Source organism: Lissotriton vulgaris, chromosome 10, assembly GCF_964263255.1.
Source record: "Lissotriton vulgaris chromosome 10, aLisVul1.2, whole genome shotgun sequence".
In the NCBI taxonomy this organism is placed as follows: domain Eukaryota; kingdom Metazoa; phylum Chordata; class Amphibia; order Caudata; family Salamandridae; genus Lissotriton; species Lissotriton vulgaris.
In genome coordinates this window covers 30,757,921-30,780,695 of record NC_141698.1, presented here as the reverse complement: position 1 = coordinate 30,780,695, position 22,775 = coordinate 30,757,921, and the positions used below count along the sequence as shown (strand labels likewise).

General features: G+C 46.5%; 1 protein-coding gene across 1 annotated transcript in view; it reads left to right on the top strand.

Annotated features, from left to right (window-relative positions):
• Positions 1 to 22,775, top strand: part of LOC147684415 (myosin-4-like) — a 77,579-nt gene that overhangs the window by 29,135 nt on the left and 25,669 nt on the right. Inside the window, exons 12-15 of the mRNA XM_086940339.1 lie at positions 2,253 to 2,371; positions 21,914 to 22,063; positions 22,152 to 22,322; positions 22,408 to 22,714. Of these exons, the coding sequence (XP_086796465.1) occupies positions 2,253 to 2,371; positions 21,914 to 22,063; positions 22,152 to 22,322; positions 22,408 to 22,714 (747 nt within the window). The remainder of the gene's footprint in view (positions 1 to 2,252; positions 2,372 to 21,913; positions 22,064 to 22,151; positions 22,323 to 22,407; positions 22,715 to 22,775) is intronic.

Here is a 22,775-nt window from a genome sequence, read left to right as displayed (position 1 = left end):
GCACCTCTGCCAAGGCATTAGTCTTGACTGCCACTGAGGGTAGGCTAAGGTCCAGGACCTCGCCCACCCTTCTCACTACCATAACAAAAATAACTTTGTCCTCCATAGTAACGTTAGAAGGAAAGACCATGCCAGTATCTGTAGAGGTATCCGATCCACTGGCATTTTCCAAATCCTCACACCAGTTCATGTAAGGGGCCAGGGGCTGGTATTTTTCAAGGTCATTGACCCCTACACCTACTCTCTCCTCACAGCCCATAGGAATAGGGTTCAGGCTCTGGCCTGGAAGACATGGCTCCAGTCAGCGCCGGTGTTGGCCGATGCCCCTCCGGCTCCGTTGCAGAATTGAGGATGAGAATTGGGACAGGCATTGTGGAATGTTGAGGTGGTATGACCAGTATTGGTACGGATCCATCTGTGGATCCAAGGGGCCTGACTAGAGCCGCCAGGGATAGAGCTGCCAGCGTAGAACCAGTGGAGGTCCTACCTGAACCAGCGGAGCCTGAAGGTGCGCAAGCAGGAACGGGCCACCCAAATAGGAGGTGCATGGCAGCAGAGAACTCACAGAGTTGGGCGGGTGTCGCTCCAGCTCTGGGAAACTCGGGGAGGTGCAGAGGCAGCCCAGGCTCAACCACACAGCCAGGGCTCAAATGACGACTCTCCCTTGTCTCGTCAGATGTCTTTGACGTATGGGGCAAAGACTTCTTCGACTTATTAATTTTTTTGTTTCTCCTGGACTTACCTGAGGATGGCTTTGTGTGCAAAGAGGATCTTGTGTGAAGAGGATCTTGTGCTCTGCGACCGATACCAGGACCTTCCTCCTGATCGGGATAGAGACCATTGTGGTGTCGCACATCGAGTGGCAAGGAACTTGAGAGAGCGCTCTCTCAAGGCCTTTGCGATGCATGGCATCGTAGGCAACGCAGGTCTTCAAATTGTGGTCATGCTCTAGGGACCAGAGGCTGGTACATCATCAACATCTGACTGTGGTAGGTGCCACAGGGCTTGTAGCTGGCCTTCCAAGTTGACATTCTGCTATGCCAGAAAAAGATTGTCAAAAAGACTTTGACAATAAGTTGAAAAAGGTCAGTCAAAAAATTACTGGGGTAGCTCTAACCGGATCTGCGATCAATGGTACGGAAACAACAGAACTGACACCAGCACGCTGGGTTGGGGCCTATATGAGCACCACACATTTCAATCGTAGTGTAGGTGATGATACTACGTGGAGCCGAACTATGCCATCTACCCATGCGCAGAGGTACTGCTCATGAACACTTTTACGGATACAGTCAGACACCTGCAGAAAATCCTAAGGTAAGGAATCTGCAGCTAGAAGTCTCTATCAGCTATGTCTAATTTACATAGTGCTTTGTAGCCCTGACAAGGACATGGGAGATTCTTCATTTGAATCATTGGTGCCCCATAGGTTCATGGTTGAAAGCATGTTAGTTATAGGTTTTCCTGTTTCTGAGGAAAATTGGGTGCTGTGCATGAAGATAGGAAACAGACTAGACATGTTGTGTGAGGCTTTCTGCACATAACTGGAGAATGTAACAAACAGCCGCGGATGCAAATATTTATCAAATATATGTTGCTAATGTTATGTATGGGGGTGCTGTTTAGCAACTACTATTGCGACATCTTACTGGTCCTCACACATTTGTGGGACATATGCAGGAGGCTTAATAATGTTCCAGTCTATCCAATGGCTCCATGGCTGTGATGACTGGGACAGTTCATGCAATAACCTGCCCCAGTCTGGACTATTTAATATGGGAGTAGTCTAACCATGCTCTTATATCTGTCAGTGGTGTGTAAATGGAGACTGATTCTTTGAATATGTGTCCTGGATATTATATTGTCTTAACTTCAAAAGTAACAAAGCACTGTTTACTATTTAGTGTAAAGGTGATTCCGTATTTATAATACTTCTTCACTGCAACACTTGACATTAAAGGAGCACACACAACTGCATAACCAGTTATTCACTTGACTGTTACAAGATAATGATTACTGACACAATCATTTTACAGAAATCTGTTTACTGTAAATGAATATAGGAAATAAATAAGATTTTAAGACCCCTGGAATGGGAGACAATATGTGGCTGAAATTCAATTGCACTGTATTAGAATACATGTTGCATTCTGATGGGCAACATTCTAATGTTTAATGTTAAAGTGTGTACGCAAATTGTAAAATTAGATGATGAAAGAAAAGACCGTAACAGACTCTCTTTTTACCTGCAGTTGCTGACAAGATTTCTTATTTGATGGGTCTAAACTCGGCTGACTTACTGAAAGCATTGTGCTACCCAAGAGTGAAGGTTGGCAATGAATTTGTCACCAAGGGGCAGACTGTTAATCAGGTATATCTTCTACATTTTTGTTGCATTTTAATATACCTTTAATATATTTGAATCAATACAAATTAGGGGCATATTAGAAAGAACCTCGTTAACATTATCGCCGTTTTAGTGGCAGGAAACTGCTGCTAAAATGGCGATAAGGGGCCAAGAGAAGCCCAGATTAGATGTCCTGCACATCTAACCTGGGCTTCTATTGGCATTCTATAACGCATATTAGCAAACTCATTATCGCCGTTTTAGCAGCAGTTTCCTGCCGCTAAAACGGTGATAATTTTAACGGGGTTCTTGCTAATATGCCCCATTCTTCTTTAAGAACAACTGTTGCACTGTGGCAAACTTCCATAACACTTAAGAGAAGGCAACCCAGTACCACTTTTATCAAGTCTGACACTGAAGTGTGATAAGATAGTTAACAAATGCACTCCAAAATAGCAAAAATATCTTTAACCATCGAGAGTACCAAAAGATAGTCTCTTTATTGCCCACATACAGAAAATGCTTCTCACTGATCCTTAAAAATAGTTATGTTAGAACTGTATCTCAAAATAGCATTTGTTGTTCAAATATTTCTGAACTGTATTTAAAACATTTCAGTCAAAATCTATTCAACAAAGACACACTAGTAATATAGCAGCAATGTTTCCTTTCTCCTGGAATCTAAAGTAGACACTTGATTTATTTATAAGAAATGTTGATATCATCGTTGGCCTCGTGCATGCACTTGGGAAGTAATAAAATCTCTGGGCACTCTTTGGTAAATGGAATTCCACTTTTGCTTGTCATAATTTATACTCAGGTCTAAGATCCATTTAGCTAGTTGTGTACAATCAGTTAGCAGTTAGCATTCTAACATTAGCCCATAACATTAAAGGCCTGGTTGCAAGTCTGGCAGTCAATGGACCACTAGACTGACAGGGCTGCTGCTGTGGCGGTCTTCCGACCACCCTATTACAACTAGTGCAGTCTGCCATTGCACACGCTGCAACCATGGTGCAGCGGTCCTGAGGCAGCAATATGCTTGGCAGGATCTCCATGCCATGCAGGTACTGCATTCAATGTTCCCATGGCAGTGCCTAATTCATAGGCACTGCCATGGGAACGCCAAAGAACTGCCTGCCAGTGATTGAAAAAGTCATAATCTGGCGGGCTGTGCGCACACTGGTTTAGCGGTGCGGCAGCGGGCGGTCCTGCTCCTGCCACACTCGCAATCACACCTTAAGTTAGGGAAAATAGCACCCTGTCAAAAAACTCAATCGAACCTCTTGTCTGTGAGGAAAATACTGAAAAGCATGTCTCCACATAAACTAGCTATGGATAGCCTAGTTATTTGAATATAGAAGTTGGATGGCTCATGATAGTTTTGCAGGTATGTTCCCGCCGGCCAGCTTTCTCCATAAGAGGTTGCGGTTGACATGATTGAATGCTTTGGATTAATCCACAAAGTAGGAATATAAAAGCTGTTTCCTATTGATGATAAATTTCTCAGCAATCATTGAGAGTGCAACTGAGTTATCTAAGGTACTAGATTTAGCTCTGAAACTGATTTGATTAAAAGCAATTAATTTTCCTCTTTACGCCCGGGCTTCCAACTCTGCCAGTAGCAAGCTAGCAAAGATGTTTGAGTCTACACCCAAAAGAGCGATCATGCAATAGCTGTCGGGGGAGTCATACTGGCCTTTCTTGTATATAGGTTGGAAAATAGAGCAACACCATCATTCTGGAACTACCTTCTGTTAGACAGAAATTTAAGAAGAAATGAAAAACTGCACACCAGAAATCACAGTCTTGTTTATAGATAGATGTAGGAAGCCTATTTGGGCCCTGTGTGCCGCACCTTCTAAATTTCTCAACTTCTTCTTTGATTTCACTCAGAGAGAAGGATAAGGCAACTGTGCACTGATCATTATGCGATGGAAGAGGACCTTAATCCTTGCTTTTGTATGAGGATTCAATATGCCTCACCCATGTTTCTTCAGTGGCATTGTTGGCTGTAGTGGCAGCTGGATCTCTATCCGGTTGGTTGATTAGCAACCAAAGAGATTTACCGTTATTGCTTATGCACAATGTCACAATGTCAATCCACTCTTGTTCTGTTTGGGATCTTTCTGCTGACCAGACTGCATTTTGTATGCTTTACGTAGCTCACAGATTTTTTCACGTTGCAATGCAGGATCAGGATGAGTATTAATGGCCTTGATTTCAATTGCCATTACACGATGTTGGAGTGTTAATGTTTTAGAGTACCATTTTCTATTTTTCCTCGATTGACATCTCTACATGGGCACACGTTTTGGGTCCAGACGGTGGAGCCTCTCTTCCTCTTTCGAGGGATGCAGAGGCGGAAAGAAGGTGGGCAAGGTGATGGACTGCCCGATGTGGAAGGCTGTGACTACCTTGGGCAGGAAAGAGGGTCGCGTCAGCAACACAACTTTGTCCGGATGGACAGAAAGGAAAGGAGGTTGTGAAGAAAGAGCCTGGAGCTCACTCACTCTCCTGGCAGAGGTGATGGCAACCAGGAATGCAGTCTTAAGAGTAAGGAGATGAAGAGGACAGTTATGAAGTGGCTCAAATACGTCAGAACAAGATTCAAGTCCCACTGAGGCATCTCGAAAGGAACAGGGGGGACATATGAGTGATGCCCTTCAAGAACCTATTTACAAATGGGGTCTTGACAAGAGAGGGCTAATCAGGGAGCCTTAAGAAGGCGGAAATGGCAGAGGTAGCCCTTAAGAGTGCCCAGAGCAGAGCCCTGCTGGGCAAGAGAAAGAAGAAAGAGGAGAACCTCAGAAAGGGGGGCAGAGAGCGGATCCACAGCCTTTGCTGTGCACCATGCAACAAATGTGTTCCATCTGCAGGCGTATACCGATATTGTGGAGAGATGCCTGGCTGCCAGAATCACATCGCAGACTTCAGGAGGCAAGTCAAATGGCCTCAACTGTCGCCGCTCAATCTCCACGCATGGAGGTGGAGGCTGGACAGGTTCGGGTGGAGGTACCATGAACCGCAGGTAGCGCTGGTGGGCCGGCAGAACGAGGATGTGAAAATAAGAGTCCTGCAAGTCCAACGCTACCATCCAGTCTCCCGGGTCCAGGGCAGCTAAGACCTGAGCCAGATTCAGCATCTTGAACTTCTCCTTTCGGAGAAAGCTGTTGACGTTCCGCAGGTCCAAGATAGGGCGTAGGCCCCATCTTTGCGCTTCTTGGGAACCAGACAGTAGTGGGAGTAACAACCACACCCTACTTCTGGCCCAGGAACGCGCTCAATGGCCCCCTTGGCCAAGAGGGCCGCGACTTCCTCGTGCAGAAGTTTCAAGTGATCCCCCAACACACGGTGGTATTGCGGTGGCATGGCTGGAGGGTTCGCCTCAAAGGGGAGGGAGTAGCCCCTTCGGACGATTTGCATCACCCACCTGTCCAATGTGATGTCGCGCCAGTGGAGGAGGTGAAAAAGTTTAGTCAAAAAATGACTAAAGGGTACCACTTTTTCCGGATCGGTGCTTGCTGGCGTGGAAAAAAGGAGAACTGACGTCAGCGCGCGAGGGCGGCGTCTAAGTACCCCGGCAACGTCATCCTGGCACCAACGACGCCGACGACGGACGCGGAGCCGCAGACGACGCCTAGCGACACGCAGGGGTACTGCTACGCAAAAGTTTACAGATCCAGACTGACACCTGGGGGTATTCTAAGGTAAGGAATCTAATACTAACCTGTTTCTTTTAGATATTATGTATGACACCAGCCCATCCATCTAGTCCATGCCGATCAATAAATCAAAAAGTCAATAACGCTTGACTGTGCTGTCTGCCATGCTGTGGGGAGGAGGGATGCAGCCTGTCTCGAAAGGCCTTGGACTTTCCAGCTTTCCCTGTATTCTTCCATGCCATAAGAGACAGAGACACCTCCAGCACCAGAGAATGGGCATTCTTCTCTCAGAGGAGATCCGGAAACAGGATGGAGAAATTGAGGAATCCCAAGGAAGTTCCAGAAGAAGTGGATACCAAACTTGTGATCTCCATGTGGGGATGACTAGGACAATGTCCGCCATTTGATGCCTGACCTGGGCTGAGAGGCGCATGATCATCACGAACGGAGGGAAAGCATAGCCCTGTTTCAGTTGCCAATTTTGGAGAAACGTGTCTGTGGCCGCCGCCTCCGGATCTGGGTGCCAGCTGAAGTATCTTGAGAGCTGGTGTTCCAGAAAGGATGCAAAGAGATCTACCAAGAACAGGCTCCACCATTCGCATAGGGTTTGGAAAACTGGCAGATGTAGACGCCAGTGACTCGAGGCTCGGAGGTGATGTGAGTGGCAATTGGCTACTGGGTTGGATGCCCCCAGGAGATGTTCTACTATTACGGATACCTGATTCTGCAGAAAGTAATCCCAAAAGTTGAGGGCCAGATCTGCAAGGTTCTTGGAGTGAGTTCCTCCGAGGTGTTTTATGTATCAGAATGCCACCATGTTGTCCATCTTGAGGAGGACACAGCACTGTGCTTGATTCTTGGTCCAGCAGCAGACCACAAAAGAACCTGCTAGGAGTTTGAGGCAATTGATGTGTATGGATTTTTCTTGTGCAGACCATCTTCTGCCGGTGGAGAAATACCCACACCTCGCTCCCCAGCCTGAGCCACTGGTGTCGGTCCGGGAGGGAGCCGAAGGTCGCACAGTAATTTCAGGTCTCTGTGTGAGCCAGCCACCATTGGATCTGCTACTGGACATCCTCTGGTAAGGGGACCACTTGAAAGTATGTTAGTCCCTTCCTGAGATGAGAGGCCTTTAATATTTTTAGGGCCCTATAATGAAGGGGACCCAGGAAGATGGCCTCGATCGAGGATGACAGGAGTTCCACTACTCTTACTATCTTGTGTAGGGAGGTGGAGGGCTGGGTTGCCAGGCGACGCAGTTTGTGTCTGATCTTGTTTGTCTTCCCTGAAGGAAGGCTGAGGGTGGCTCGAACCGAGTCCACAATGGAACCCAAGAACACCAGCCACTGAGAGGGGTAAGAGCTGACTTTTACTGGTTTATTATGAATCCTAGGGACTGCAAAAGCAAAACCGCCATTTACAGATGTGACAAGAAACTTCGCGGGCACTGGTCTATTAGGAGAATGCTGTCCAGGTAGATAATGGGGCGGATGCCCCAAGCCCTGTGGAACTCCACTACCTGATGCATCACCTTGGTGAAGAACCATGGAGCGGAGGACAGACTGAAAGGGAGGGTGGTGAATTTGAAGGTCTCCCTCCACTGTGAGAAGTTAGCCTGGCATATGATGTCCACTATTCTAGTGAGCACCTTGCACCAGTCTAATCGACCCTTATTGATGGTGGTTATAAAGTCAAGCTTATAGACAAGCTATTCTAGTGGTAGCATGAGCCATCAGTCTTAGGCTAAAACTTCAGAGAGCATGTAAAGCAAGCTGTTTTACCAATTATAATCCCTTGAGTACCAAATGAAAGGAAACCACACGAGGTATATATCAAATATATATGTATTTATTTCGAACACAACCCCTCTGCACTCTTTGTGAGGTCAGAGATCGAAATACCACACAAGTTACTCAATTAGCATACTATAAGTTGCACAAATACAGTTATGCCCTAGGGGCCTCACAAACCATATACTAAGTAAGTGGTATAAGGACCACTTCAGAAACAGTCAATAGGCCTAGGGCCTTGGGAATCGCTGGGGCTACACTAGATAACCAAAGGTTAGGAAGTAGGAGACCCACGGAGACGCGTGCAGTGTCTAAACACAGTCGCGAGTTATCATTGACTTATAATGGAGAACACAAGAGTTGCAAAGTTACAGTTTTAAGACACTTCTGGATGGACTACAGTAAAACCCCTTCGAACTAGGACACTTCGAGTTTCAAGACCCACGGGAGCACCGGAGTACTAGAGTTACCTCACCCAGGGAAGCCGGATGCATAGGTGTCTTTTTGTGTCGGGTTTCGTCGATGTTTTCTATGGAGATCTGCAAAGAAGTGCTGCAGGCGACCAGAGGAAAAGTGTCTGGGTGGATCCAAGGGTGGATCGGAGATGAGAAGAACCTGAAAGCAGAGGGGACAGAGTCTGGGTCACTAGCCAGTGACCAGGAAGGAACCAGGCGATGTCGAGTTGATTTCAGGTGAAGAGGTGAAGAGTGTCTCTACAGCCACGAGGACCAGGAGGTGTTGATGATGACCAGGAGCTGGATTCGAGCTGTCCCACAAAGGATCTAGTTTGCTGCGGTGTCGGTATCTGGACTGGACCCAACAAGCCTTGGTAACCGCAATCCACGCAGGAAGTGAAGATTGGCTTCGGAGCAGACCAGCAAGGTCTGGTGAGATTCTCCTTTGCTGGGAAGCTGGAGCAAGCCTGGAGCAACCAGGAAAACAGTTTGGCTTCAAAGGAAAGTCTTAGAAGGGCTAACTAGTCTGTGGGCTAGCAACCAGGAAGATGTTTTGAGCTGAAATGCAAGAGCGGGCCCCACGCGGCACTCAAGGAGTGTGGAGGGCTGAGCTGCGGTGCAAATGGCGCTCGGGTCTGGGGCTTCTCATACCCCAATACACAACTGCAAGGGTGCCTCGGTAGTTGCACTGTTAGCAAAATGCAGGATGACCAGGGTGTTCCGGTCCCACGTCTCTCGTGTCCACCACAGGTCTCAGCTTTGCTGTGAATGTGGGTCGGAGTCAGAGAAGTCTGAGAGTCCAGTTCCTGTGTCGCTGAGTCTTCGGGATCCAGCGGGAGCGTCGACAAAGCAGACCGGCAAGTTACTGGTGGTGCCTGTTTGCACAAGGTGGTCACTCCTTGACCACAAGGGAGATGTCTTCAGTCTTCTAGTTGATATAGAACGTCGAAGGTCCAAGAGTTTGTATCAAAGTTTCATTCCAGGATTATCTAAAATCCTGGGGACACAGCATCTATCTTTATACTAAAGAAATGGGCTGGATTACCTACTAGGTCCCTCCTATGGGTGGACCTGAGAAGGGGGTGGTTACACCCCTTTCCCTTTGTCCAGTTTCGCGCCAGAGCGGGGCTGGAGTGCCCCGGCAACTGGTTTGAACCGGGCTATGCATGGAACACCGTGTGTGCCCCAGGCAGTGTCTGGAAAAGCATCTTTCCATTCAATGCACCCTGCCAGAATACACTACAAGCTGTCTGGGGAGGTGCTAGCACCTTCCTCGACAGGAAACCTTTTGTCTAAGCCTACCTTGCTGGAGTTTCCCCCAGCAGCAGGAGGTCAGACTCGTGTCTGTGGCAGCAGCATCCATTTTGTGATGCTGAGGCTCTGTTTAACTTTAACCAGGAAAAGCAGTAACTACATGTCTTCTCCCTCTAGAAGGGTGGAATGCTACCCCGCCGCCAGAAGTGGCGGGGGGGGTAGTATTCCAAAGTGTTTGACACCCTACACAACATGTTTTGATAAAGCCAAACCGAAGTTAGCATTAACTGCGAGTATTATAATGCACTTAAGAGTATATAGAATGGCTATATCATAGAACAGCTATAAGGAGATGGTTTCGAAAGCTGCAGAAGGGCTCAGCTCATGCTAGGGCACCCTCTCACATAAAACCGAGCACTCTGCCTTCAGGATTGTCAAGGCCTGCCATAGGAGTGACTTATAGGTATATATGTGTCTATATAAATGGGTAGATATAGGTATGCAATATCTAAGTAAGGGGTGATTACACTACCTTACCCAAACTGAGTGATCAGCCTGTGGTGTCAGTTTGGATGGCCAGCCAGGGGTGGCATAATACATGCTGCAGCCCCTGGTAGGCCTTGGATGCACCTATGCCCTGGGTACCTATGGTACACTAAACAGGGGCTCACAAAGGTGACCCAATACCCAATCGAGTATGTACCTAAAGTACATGGAGTCCATTTGATAGGGAGAGCAGATAGCCTGGGGCCCTGAATAGTAGTATCCCAGGCCAACTAAGTAAAAAACCAGCAAAACACTAGGCAAAAAGTTGGGGTAACCATATAGTCAGATATCCACCTTCCTACACCCACCACTGAAACTGGAGGAAGCGATGGCGAGGAGGCAAAACTGGGACTGTGAGATGGGCATCCTTGAGGTCTAGGAGTGCCATCCAATTGCTGGAAAAGAAGAGATCCCAGAGCAGATGACTGCCCTCCTTCTTGAAATATCGGTAAACCAACCAATTGATGAATTCCTTCAAGTTGATTACCGGCCTCTGTCCACCATCAGTCTTGTCTATGATGAAGAGATTGCTTAAAAAGCCCCGGAGGTGAGGGGACTTCCTCACGATTGCCCCTTTGTGTAGGAAATCCGATACCATGGAGCGGCGTAAGCGAGAATGAAGGCCAGGGGGAACGGGGCTCTTTTTTGGTAAGGGGAGCCATAAAACTCTATTTGGAACCCTTGCACACTTTGAAGGACACAGGAATTGGAAGTGAGGGCCTGCCATCTGTGGAAGAAATTCCCAAGTCTGTCCCCCAGGCACTCCTGAGAGAAGGACTGAATGCTCACCTGAATTGGTTCCCTGGGTTTTGCCACCATGTCGGCCTACTCTCGCTTCGCAATGGTGGGGGTACCCCTGTGTGGGGTAAAAGTTTCCAAAATTGGAGGCATCCTGGTACCACCCACTCCTGTTGTGTTGTCCTCTGGTGGAGGCTGGGTAATGAGCGCAGCAGGCTGATCACTCCCTACCTCTGCCAGCCCCAGTGTAAATTTGAGCCATAAAGATCCCGCACCTTAACCAGGGATTTAAAGGTCTGGCCAAATTTACCCATTTCCTGTATGAATGGGTCCCCAAACAACCCCCCCTTGGCAATGGGACCGGCCTCAGAGGGGGCTCAGTCCCCCAATTTAGGGTCGATTTTGATGCAGAGCGAACAATGCCGTGGAGATGGTGCAATTTGCGCTCCCCAGGAGGAAGATGGACCATTGGACCAAACCCTAGAGGACCTTAGGAGAGATAAGGCTCCCTGATGCTTTGGCATTCTCTGCCATATCCAAGATATGGGTTAGGGGGCCCGCCAGGTTTAAGAGCTTGCCCTGGTAAGCCCACCAGGACTGGTCTATCCCCTTTTGCGGCTTTCATGTATTTTCTCAGGAAGGTGGCCATGCGTTCATATATGTCTGTATGAGTGCCACTTTGTCTCCCAGAGTTGGACATGGGCACCCCATCCACAGGCGATTACGAACTTCCTTGTCTAGCAGCTTATGAAGCAGCCCGCAACACAGGTCGCTACCTTGTCCGCAGGTACCTATTCCGAGAAACAAGGATGCAGGAGGCTTTCCAGATCCAGCATATCCAATGTGTCGTGGGTGGCATTTCACGCTGACCCTCTTCCTGCATGCGGTGGGGTGGGGGTGCCAAGGGCAGGAGTCTGACTCCTGCTCACCCTCTGAGTCTAAGGGTGAATATGGGGCATGAGCTGTCAAGGGTGGGCAGGGAGCACCTGATGGTTGCAACTCTGAGGGACCGGGCTCTAGGGAATCCATGGGTGAAGGCGGTTTGCGGGTCCTAAAGGCCCACATCAGCTTGTCAAATGAGTTCAAATCGATGCCAGATAAGGATTCCCTTTTGCGTTTAGTGAGTGGTGGGTCCTGGACAGGGCACCTTGGAGGTAAAGGGCATAAGCCCTAGATTGACTTCCCCCTCCCAGGGAGGGGTTTGAAACAGTGCTCTGTGTACTGCAAGAGTGTCTCCTCCAGAGTGTCTACCGCCAGTGGCACAGCTTCCTTGAGGTGTCTATAACCTCACATATGTGGTCGTCAAAGGGGAGGTAGGTATGGTATACTCCTCCAGGTAAGTCTCCTCTATGTCACTCATATTAGCTAGAGTAATCAAGGCGCCAAATGGGGAATTCCTAATCGGATTGGTTCCCAGGGAGCACAGGGCTAATGGTAGGAGCAAGTACACTGGGGACCCAGCTGATTCAATGGAGTTATAGAGTGGGGTCTTCCCCAACCAGTTACTGCAACCCAGAGGGCCAATAACAGGGCCAGGCCCTGAGGACCCCACTTGCCCAATTACACTACTTTGGACAGAAGCACTCGACTGGGCAGGTGTCTGTGTTTGTTAGAGGTAAAACGCGTTAAGCAGTGAAGAAAACAAGTTACTTACCTGTAATTACAGTTATCCAGTATTGGTATCTTTCAAAGATTCACATGCCTGAATCATTCCCCGTCGCCGAGGCGGGAGTCCCACGGTAAAAATATATACACAAAAGCAGTGCCGTAGTAAGAAATGTAGTAGGCTAAAAAGAAAAGAGGCCCAGAAGGCCCAAAACTTAGCCTATCCACCTCATTATATGAAAAGAACTACAAAATTGTTCCAACCAATCAGCTGCTAGCACCCTCTAGAACCTTCCCAGCAGAGACAGTTCTCCTCAGATTTTCTTAGCACAAGTGGGAAGTAGGTATCCCAAATAGAGAACTGTCTCGCCGGGGAGGAGGGTGGGTGCATGTGAATCTATGAAAGATACCAATACTGGATAACTGTAGTTACAGGTAAGTAACTTGTTTTCTTATCCCGTATTGGGCTATCTTTCATAGATTCACATGCCTCACTCAGAATAGCAAGCAGTAAGCCAAATAGTGTTGTTTGCAGACGGTGGGAGGCAGGGTGTATATACTTCCAAACACATCCAGGAAGGTTAGAGTACTAATAAGGTAAATGAACCATACTTCGCAATATTCAATATTAGTCATCAATTAACATATGAAACATAATACACACACACACATATATATATATATATATATATATATATATATATATATATATATATATATATATAAGTCCTGGTGGAATGCGCTTTGACTGTTCTCTGTAAAGGTTTGTTGGCTTTATCATGGCAAAATTGAATAACAGAAGCAATCCATCTGGCTATAGTTGCCTTCGTCACAGCATGTCCCAGTGTGGCTTGAGCATAGGCGACAAATAATTGATTGGATCGCCTGATTTCCTTAGTTCTTTGTAAATAAAATTTAAGACAACGCTTGACGTCGAGAGAGTGCAGAGCTCTTTCCGCCGGCATGGCTGGGTCAGGAAAGAAAGTTTTAAGCTTTACAGGCTGGTTTAGATGAAATTGAGATGGTCCTTTAGGGATGAATTTGGGATTCGTTCGTAAAATCACGTAATCTCTAGTGAAATGCAAGAAGGGTTCTAAAATGGTGAAGGCTTGAATTTCACTAACCCTTCGGGCTGAGGTAAGAGCTAATAAAATTGCCACCTTCCAGGTTAGAAATTTGAGCTCAGCCTTGTGAATTGGTTCAAATGGTCTTATTAGCTGAGACAAAACTGCGTTTAATTCCCACTCCGGAGGTGGCGGACGTATTGGGGGAAAAACTCGAAAAAGTCCTTTTTAAAAATTGTTTGATAAGTGATGAAGAACAAAGTGAAGGTTTGTTAGAGCTCTTCCGGAATCTGGAAATTGCAGCGAGGTGAACCTTGATAGAGGAGAACACAGGCCCCGCTTTGGCCAGAGATAGCAAATAGGGAAGGATATCCTCTGCTGAAGCCTGGATTGGATGAATATCATTTGCTGCACACCAATGACAAAATCGTTTCCACTTTAAGAGATAAGTCCTGACTACTCTGGGCACGGGATTTGGTTAGAATTTCACAACAATCCTGAGATATCTTCAGATCTTTAAATTCTAAGAAGTCAGGAGCCATGCGTGCAAGAGCAGAGACCGTGGATCTGGGTGTAATATTTGACCCTTTTCCCTTGTCAACATCATGAGTGCTGGAACTAGACGAACAGGATGTTCCTGTGATAACAGAAGTAGTTCCTGAAACCAATATTGCCTTGGTCAGCGGGGTGCGATTAGAATGAGAAGGCAACACTTCCTCTTCACCTTTTAAAGCACTTTCGGTATCAATGGTATTGGGGGAAAAGTGTACGCATAAATCGCTGACCATCACATGGACAGGGCATTCCCTCTTGATCGCCATTGAGGGAATCTGCTGGCGTAATGTAGGCATTTGGGGCCAGATGTAGGTCGCCAATTACCGGCCGGTAACGGCCGATTTCGGCCGTTACCGACCGGTATTTGGGATTTGGCATGTAGGTGGCATTTTATTTACAGAATCGGTATATTTACCGATTCGGTAAATTTACAGAATCGGCAAAATACCGAATCGGTAAATTTACCGATTCTGTAAATCAAGATGTAGGTGGCACTGTAATCAGTGCCACAGGCCCTTACCGAATCGAACTATTCCATGGTAAATAACGAATTCCAGTGTACATGCACATCTATGCATGTACACCTGTGCCATGTGGCACACAGACATGCCCTAAGGGCATGTATGTGTGTCACATGGAACACAAGCCAGAAACAGGGGTGCAACAGGGTGTCAAAGTGACACCCTGTCACAATTGCAAATTCGGTAATTTTACCGATTCTGTAATTACAGAATCGGTATTTGCCATTGATTCCTATGGGCTTCAAGGCCCATAGGAATCAATGGCAAATACCGATTCTGTAATTACAGAATCGGTAATTACCGAATCTTACAGATTCAGTATTTTTACCAAATATTTTACCTACATAGCAATTACCGAATAGTGAATACCGAATCGGTAAAATTTGTTATTTACCATTCGGTAATTTGCTATTACCTACATCTGGGCCTTGCTGTTCTCTCTTGTCGCAAACAGATCTAGTGTTGGCTTGCCCCAAATGTGAAAGATCCTTTCCACTTGCTTCTGCTCCAGCTCCCACTCGTGACATCCCGATAGAGATATGCTGAGGGTGTCGGCCAAAGTGTTCTAAAGCCCCTTGACCTGTTCTGCCCTTAGTGTTATACCATGTGCTGTAACCTATTCCCACAGCTCCTGAGCCTCCTGCGATAGGTATAGAGACCTCGCCCCCCCCTGTTTGTTGATGTACTACATGCCGGTCGTATTGTCAGTACGGGCCAGCACTGAGGAGCCCGCAATCCTCGGAAGGAATGCCTGCAGAGAGAGAAAATTGGCACGCAGCTCCAAACTGTTGAAGTGTTTTTGTTGGTATTTGTTGGACCATCTTCCCTGTATCTGCAAGTCCTGAAGATGGCCTCCCCAGCCCTCCATAGATACGTCCGTTGTTAGAATGAATTCTGGGGATGTTGTCAAGAAAGTGAGGCCTGGAGACAAGTTTGTCTTTCGAGACCACCAATGGAGTGCGCAAATCTTGTGCAATGTCACCTTGATGGAGTCGTCAAATGATCCCACGGCTTGTTGCCATTGCAGGTGCAATTCTTCTTGTAGAGGTCTCATTCTGAGTCGTACCAACGGACCCAGGTTTATTGCAGACGAGCGCATCCCCAGAAGAGAAGCGAATGTCCGGACAGAAACTCACCTTCTTTTTGAAATCGACTTTGCTAGGCTTTGCAGTCTTAGTTGGCGATCTTCTAATAAGAATGCTTTGCAATGTATGGTATCCGGTCTTGCTCCCAGAAAAGGTATCACTTGGAGAGGTTGTAATTGTGATTTGCTTTCGCTGAGATTAAGTCCCAAGTTTGAATAGAGATGTAGGCATGTTGAAAAAGCCTCTTCCGTTATTCTTTCCGAAGGACCCTTGAGCAACCAGTCGTCGAGGTAAGGAAACACTTGTATTCCTCGAGATCTCAGAGCTGCAGAAATCGGTGCTAGGCATTTTGTGAAGATCCTTGGTGCTGATTTCGGGAGTACCTTGAACTGAAAGTGGACGCCAGCCACTGTGAATCGTAGGTATTTGCGATGTTTGGGATGTATAGGGATATGGAAGTATGCGTCTTCCAAGTGCAGAGAAGCCATAAAATCTCCTTTGTTGAGACAACTTAAAACCTCGGCAAGCGTCACCATTTGGAAACTCTGTTTCTTCAGAAACTTGTTGAGTTTTCAGAGATCGAGAATCGGTCGCCACTCCCCTGATTTTTTCTTTATGAGGAAGAAGGGAGAGTAGAACCCTCTTCCTATCTGCAACAAAGGAACTCTTTCTATCGCATTCTTGCGGAGCATGTTTAAGGCTTCTTTGAAAAGTAAGTGAAGACGAGGGGGAGAGGGACCCTTTGGCTGGGTCGTAGGTGGTTGCTTGGTGAATTCCAATGTGTGACCTTTGTGTACTAGGTCGAGGACATACCGATCTGACATGATCTGTTGCCACTGGTGAAAGAAGGCCGAGATCTTTGCGCCCACAGGGAGGGAGGGAGGAATGACTGGCGTCCTGCTGAACTCATTGTTTCCAGTTGGAATCGCGACCTTGGTTGTTTGATCGCCTTCGTCCGCCCTGACGAGAGAAACTACCAGAAGCTGATTGTCTGTATGACGTTTGATAGTAAGGCTGTTTGTATTGCTATTGATACTGCCTGTTCTGCTGATTGCGATAACCTCCTCTGGATGTAAAGCCGTGACCTCTTGCTCCTCAGAAAGATCTACATTTGTACTGGAGAACAGCCAAAGATTTTGCAGTATCTGTATCAGTCTTGATAGCCAACAGTGCTTCATCTATGTGCTTTCCAAATAATGAATCGCCGTCATAGGCCATATCCAGGATCTTGGTTTGAACCTCTGGCCTAAAAGATGTCGCCTTAAGCCATCCTTGGCGTCTAATTACAGCAGCCCCTGCAAGCTGTCTGAAGTTGGTATTAGCGATGTCTATAGCGCAGTCAATATTTTCGAATGTGGCTCGTTCACCTTCCAACATAATTTTTCTTGCCTCTTGTCGGCGATGTTCCGGGATAAGGTCGATGAATTCTGCCAAATCCGACCACATCTGGCGGTCGTACCGACCGAGAATAGCCAGTGAATTTGCTGCCTTAATGGAGGATGCAGCATTAGTGGAAAACTTCTTTCCTATCAGATCCAATCTTCTGCCATCTTTATCAGGTGGAGTTGAAATTGGTGCAGCTGGATTCTTTGATCTCTGCTGAGCAGCTTGTGATATGACTGAATCCGGACGTGGATGACCTATTAGGCAAGATGGAGTATCCGGCGGAGCTCTGTATTTCTTCTCAATCTGCGGAAGAACCGCAGGTATGGAGGCAGGCATTTTCAAGATTTTAAGACCTTCATTCCAAATGGAGTCTATAATTGGAATCACTCTTGTAATTTTCCTATACTCCTCTTTAAAATCATGCAAGAAGCAGTCAGACTGTTGAATAGTGATTGGTAATTGGAATCTAGTAGCAGCTCATTGCATGAGGTTGAGGAAGCCGCTGATATCCTCAGGAGGAGAATCTGATGGCTGAGGAATAGGTGGAGAGGGCATGGGAATGATGTAATCATCCCAAGGATCCCCATCACCAGTGTTGTCGGGTAATTCATCCTCTTCTACACCTTCCTCGTCCGAGGATGAAGTATCAAGGTGCCCTTGCGGTGCTAATCCAGAGGGCTGCCTTGGAGAAGTAGGAACTTCCACCTGAGGTAGCGATGCTGGCACTTCAGTCGCTGCGGGAGGCAAAATAGGAACAAACGTTTCTGAAGGAAACCTTTGTCGGTAATCAGCCAACATGGCTTGTAGGTCTTGTATCAAAGAAGGAGGAAGATGACTGGTCTCTCCTTGATATGAAACCCTTCTGGGATGTTTCTGATAAGGGGTTGAGAGATCTTCCTGGTAAAAATGTTCTTGGAAATATTCTTCGTCATCATCGTCTTGCCATTTATTTATAGCTCTGAGGGATGGCGAGCTATGCCGAAAGGCCCTTCCTCATCCTCCTCATCAGACTCATCATCTTCCACATACGTCTCCAGGATATACGATGGCAGTAACGGAGAGATGTTGCTGTAGTCCTGCCTGCGGTAGGTTTTTAGCTGGAAGTGAGTATAGGAAATAGGCGTAGTCTGTGACACTGGAGGAATCGCTGTTGACCAATCCGTGGTCAACGGGCTGTTCGTCGTCGACGCGGTAATCTTAGTCGACGGTGTCGTCGTTGACGGGATCATCGACGGGCTCTTCGTCATCGGGATCGTCAACGGTGTCGTCGTCGACGGGGTAGACGGGCTCTTCGTTGATGGTGTCGTTGTCGAAGGTGTCATCGTATATGGGCTCTTCTTCGACAGTGTCGTCGTCGACGTGCTCTTCGTCGACGGTGTCATCGTCTACGGGCTCTTCGTCAACAGTGTCGTCGTTGACGGGCTCTTCGTCGACGGTGTCTTCATCATCGACGGGCTCTTCGTCGACGATGTCTTCGTCGTTGAGGGAACTGTCGTCGATGAGCTCGACGTCGATGCTGTCGTCGACGGAGGTTTAGAGGAGGAACTCTTTGTTGACGAGTCCTTCGCCACACTAGATCTCTTTGAAGTAGATACTTTAGCAGACACAATAGGTGATGAAATAGCCATGGTAGAGATCGTAGTTGTAGAAAGAGGAGCAGCCGGGGTCACAAATACCGTATGAGAAGACACCAGCGTAAGAGTTTTGATCTGGGCTGTACTCACGGTTCTGGAGGTTGAAGGCCTTTTGGAAATCTCAGCGGACGCAGACAAAGCTGATCCAGAGGGAGGCATGGGAGGCCTTCTTGACTGGTCAGAAGTCTCATGAGAGGCCTTGTGGTGCGTTCTTCCTTCAGAAGAGGAGCTGTCATGGGATCTAGCCCTCTTGCTAGATGTTGAGGCCATGTCATCCTCCTGAGCCGACGAGGATTTCAGCCACAAAAGAAACCTTGCTTCCCTGTCTCTGATGGTTTTAGCAGGGAAGGTTCGGCTTATTCTACAATCCTTAACTACATGGTTAGGATGTAAACAGTAGATACAGTCCTTGTGCTAATCATCTACATGGACCCTCTTCTTATCACAGGTCCTACAGGCTCTAAAGAGAGATTTCTTGTCAGACATCTTTAAGAGTAAAGGGTGAAGAAACTGAGTAGGCACTCAGGGAGACTCCCTTCACCACGACGTGCGGTGAAAATCTGAGGAGAACTGCCTCTGCTGGGAAGGTTCTAGAGGGTGCTGGCAGCTGATTGGTTGGAACTCTTTTTTAGTTCTTTTCATATAATGAGGTGGATAGGCTACTAAGTTTTGGGCCTTCTGGGCCTCTTTTCTTTTTAGCCTACTACATTTCTTACTAAGGCACTACTTTTGTATATATATTTTTACTGTGGGACTCCCGCCTATGCGACGTGGAATGATTCAGGCATGTGACTCTATGAAAGATACCCCAATACTGGATAAATATACAGACCCCCTGGGTGTATAGAGGCTCAATGCGTTAAGGGCACAAGCTGATATCAGCACCCGGCTGGCCAGGCTCTCAGATTACAGGCACTTGAATGAGTGCGCAAGCTCGGGCCAGCGAGACGCGCAGAGCACGTTTGGAATGCTGCTCCCACTGGTGGCTGAAGACCAACACCGCAATGACCCCAGGTCGCGCAGTGCATGAAGAGAAACTGACAGCAGCCGCGGAGGAGTGACAAGTGTTCCTGTGGCTGCATACTGTATCCAAATGACACACAGTGTCTGTACACTGCTAGGAACATTTAACATACAAACAAATCTTCAAAAATTACAGAAATAAAGAGGTCAAGTGGCTGAAGGCACTTAACTTGGCTGCTGAGCAGCACAGAAAGAGGAAGCAGTAACAACATTGCAGGACTATGGAAGGGTCTTGGCATCATCTGATTACATGTTCACATTTGTTGTACTGTGACATTTTCCATAGGGTTTATGGGAAATGAAGTCTGATAAGGTTTTAATTAAGCATGAGCGTAAAATCCGTTCCGCTCGCGGATTTTGTGGATTTTCGGTAAATTCGCAATCCGCGAGCTCTCGCGAATTTACCGAAAATTCGCACGCGGCGGATTTTATTGCTTGGTGATACAATATTGCGGCGCGCGGCGTTCACTTACCGTCATTCAGCATTTGCCGAGTTGTTTTTCTCGATATTTTGCGAGTGTTGCGCCATTTTGGATCTTGCTGCAGGATCCCGCGGGAGTTTGGCGACGCATCGCGAGAGTTCGCAATTGCGAACATGTAGATGCGGCGGGCAGCAACAATCTTGCACTCGCAAAATTACAAAATTTGCAATTCTGCACAAGAAATCCACCAGCAAGCAGCATAAACCTTCTGAAAATGATGATTTTTATAAGAATAACTCCTCAGGTTGACATTTGCCTGCACTTTTTTGGATTTGAGGCCTTTTCGACTGTCTTTGGATCACTTTTGGATTAGAAATCAACTTTCACAAGTAAGTTTGTTTGGGGCATTACAGTTGCTGTTCTGCAGAAAAACGAGTTTTGCAAAACTGAAAGCACTCAGCAGGTGCAAAAGTTCAAACTCATCATTAGTAACCATTCCCTGTAGTGCTTCCTGAGGGGCCCCTCCAGAGTTCAGTTGCCTACTTGCAACTATTCTATGACCCTGCTCTGACCCTCTAAGCAGGCTCATAGAATAGCTACAAGTAGGCCACAAAGGTCCTGGGAAAAAAAATTGCACTGCAACAGAAAGCAAATTACAGATAAGGAAGCAGGTGCCAGACAGGAAGTTTAAATTCAGGGACACATTAATCAACCCCAAATTAATTCATGTCAGTTGAAGCAGGGCAGGTGTGCTTGCTTTTTCCCCCCATAATCTAAAGTGATGAATCAGAGGGTGGCAGTGATGTACCAGAGGATGGCATGGGTGAATCAGAGGGTGGCAGTGGTGAAACAGAGGGTGCTGTGAACCTGTGATGATGAACCAGACGTAGAAACAACAAAGTTGCGACCGTTGAAAGCCGACAAGTAAGTTCGCAATTGCGAACTGGTACAAAACCCTCGCAAACTGGCAGAAACCCTTGCGAACACACAAAAAAAAATCCGCAAATTCGCAAGAGTTCGCGGATTTTGCGGATTGCGAGTTCACAAATACTCAAATTCGCGAACGCCAGATCCGCAAAATTCGCCCATGCTTAGTTTTAAGTAATGACTGCAGTTAATAAAAACAGAAAGATAAAGATAAAGAGTAATCCTCGTCTCCGGTCATGCGATAGAATTACTTCCCTGCGATTTTTTATCTACACACTGGAGACAAAAATAAAGCCCAATACAAATCACCTCCATATCTGAATAGACAGGCTATTTCATTTATTTACTTCACATTAAGAGAACTCGTGGTATAGCTATAGTTTAGGGAAGGGGTATAGTGACTTTGTTTTTGGAAGAGACATTCTCTGTTTTCTTGCCTCATTGATCTTGACACTTGAATTAGGACCATACAATGTATGATGTTTAGATATGTCAGCCTCAGAACGATGAAGAAAACAATTAATCCCTATACCCACCCTTTACATGCAAATCTCCCTGCATAGCTTGCAGCTAAACTCCCACAGTGAAATGTATAAACCTGACAGATGTTATCTGACTATGTGGCATATAATAAATCAAAATGTTAAAACTTAAACTACTTTAGCCCATTCTGCACCTGGTAATTTCTAGCAATTGGTTCAGAAGACTTTCTCGACAAATCAGCGGTATTGCCTCTGGAGCTCACATTATAGCCTCTCTGCAAGAAATCTTCTTAACTTTCTTTTCTTTGTACATGACTAGCAAAAATATTTTGGTTTTTTTAACATGCAGAAGTTGAGTAATGTACTGCTCACTACACTGCTTGATGCTGACCAATGTAATCTTTTCCCCAAAAGGTCTATAATTCCATTGGTGCGCTCTCCAAGTCTATTTATGAAAAGCTCTTCTTATGGATGGTGATCCGCATCAACCAACAGCTGGACACCAAGCAAGCCAGGCAATACTACATCGGTGTCTTGGATATTGCAGGCTTTGAGATTTTTGATGTAAGTTTGAGATTTTTTGGTGGGTGATGTTTTAAACCATGCTGACACTCTGATCACAATGACATTGAACACCTGTGTTATGTTTTAGTTCAACACCTTAGAACAGCTGTGTATCAACTTCACCAATGAGAAATTGCAACAGTTCTTCAACCACCACATGTTCGTCTTGGAACAAGAGGAATACAAGAAGGAAGGTATTGACTGGGAATTCATTGACTTTGGCATGGATCTAGCTGCCTGCATTGAGCTTATTGAGAAGGTGGGTATCTATGTGAACATCTTCTGATTTTCTATATAAAATTAAGAATATACAGAGGACTCATGGAAATATTTATTCTTCTCAGCCCATGGGAATTTTCTCCATTCTTGAAGAGGAGTGCATGTTCCCCAAGTCTACAGACACATCCTTCAAGAACAAGCTCTATGACCAACATATGGGCAAATGTAAGAACTTTGAGAAACCTAAGCCAGGCAAAGGAAAAGCTGAAGCTCACTTTTCCCTGGTGCATTACGCTGGTACTGTGGATTACAACATCACTGGCTGGCTGGAGAAGAACAAGGATCCACTGAATGAATCTGTCATTCAACTGTATCAGAAGTCCTCCCTTAAAGTACTGTCCATGCTCTACACAGCAACTGCTGCAGAGGCTGGTAAATATCCTATAGTAATACATTTAAAAAGATATAAAGGAAAATATGCAAAGTGTGCACT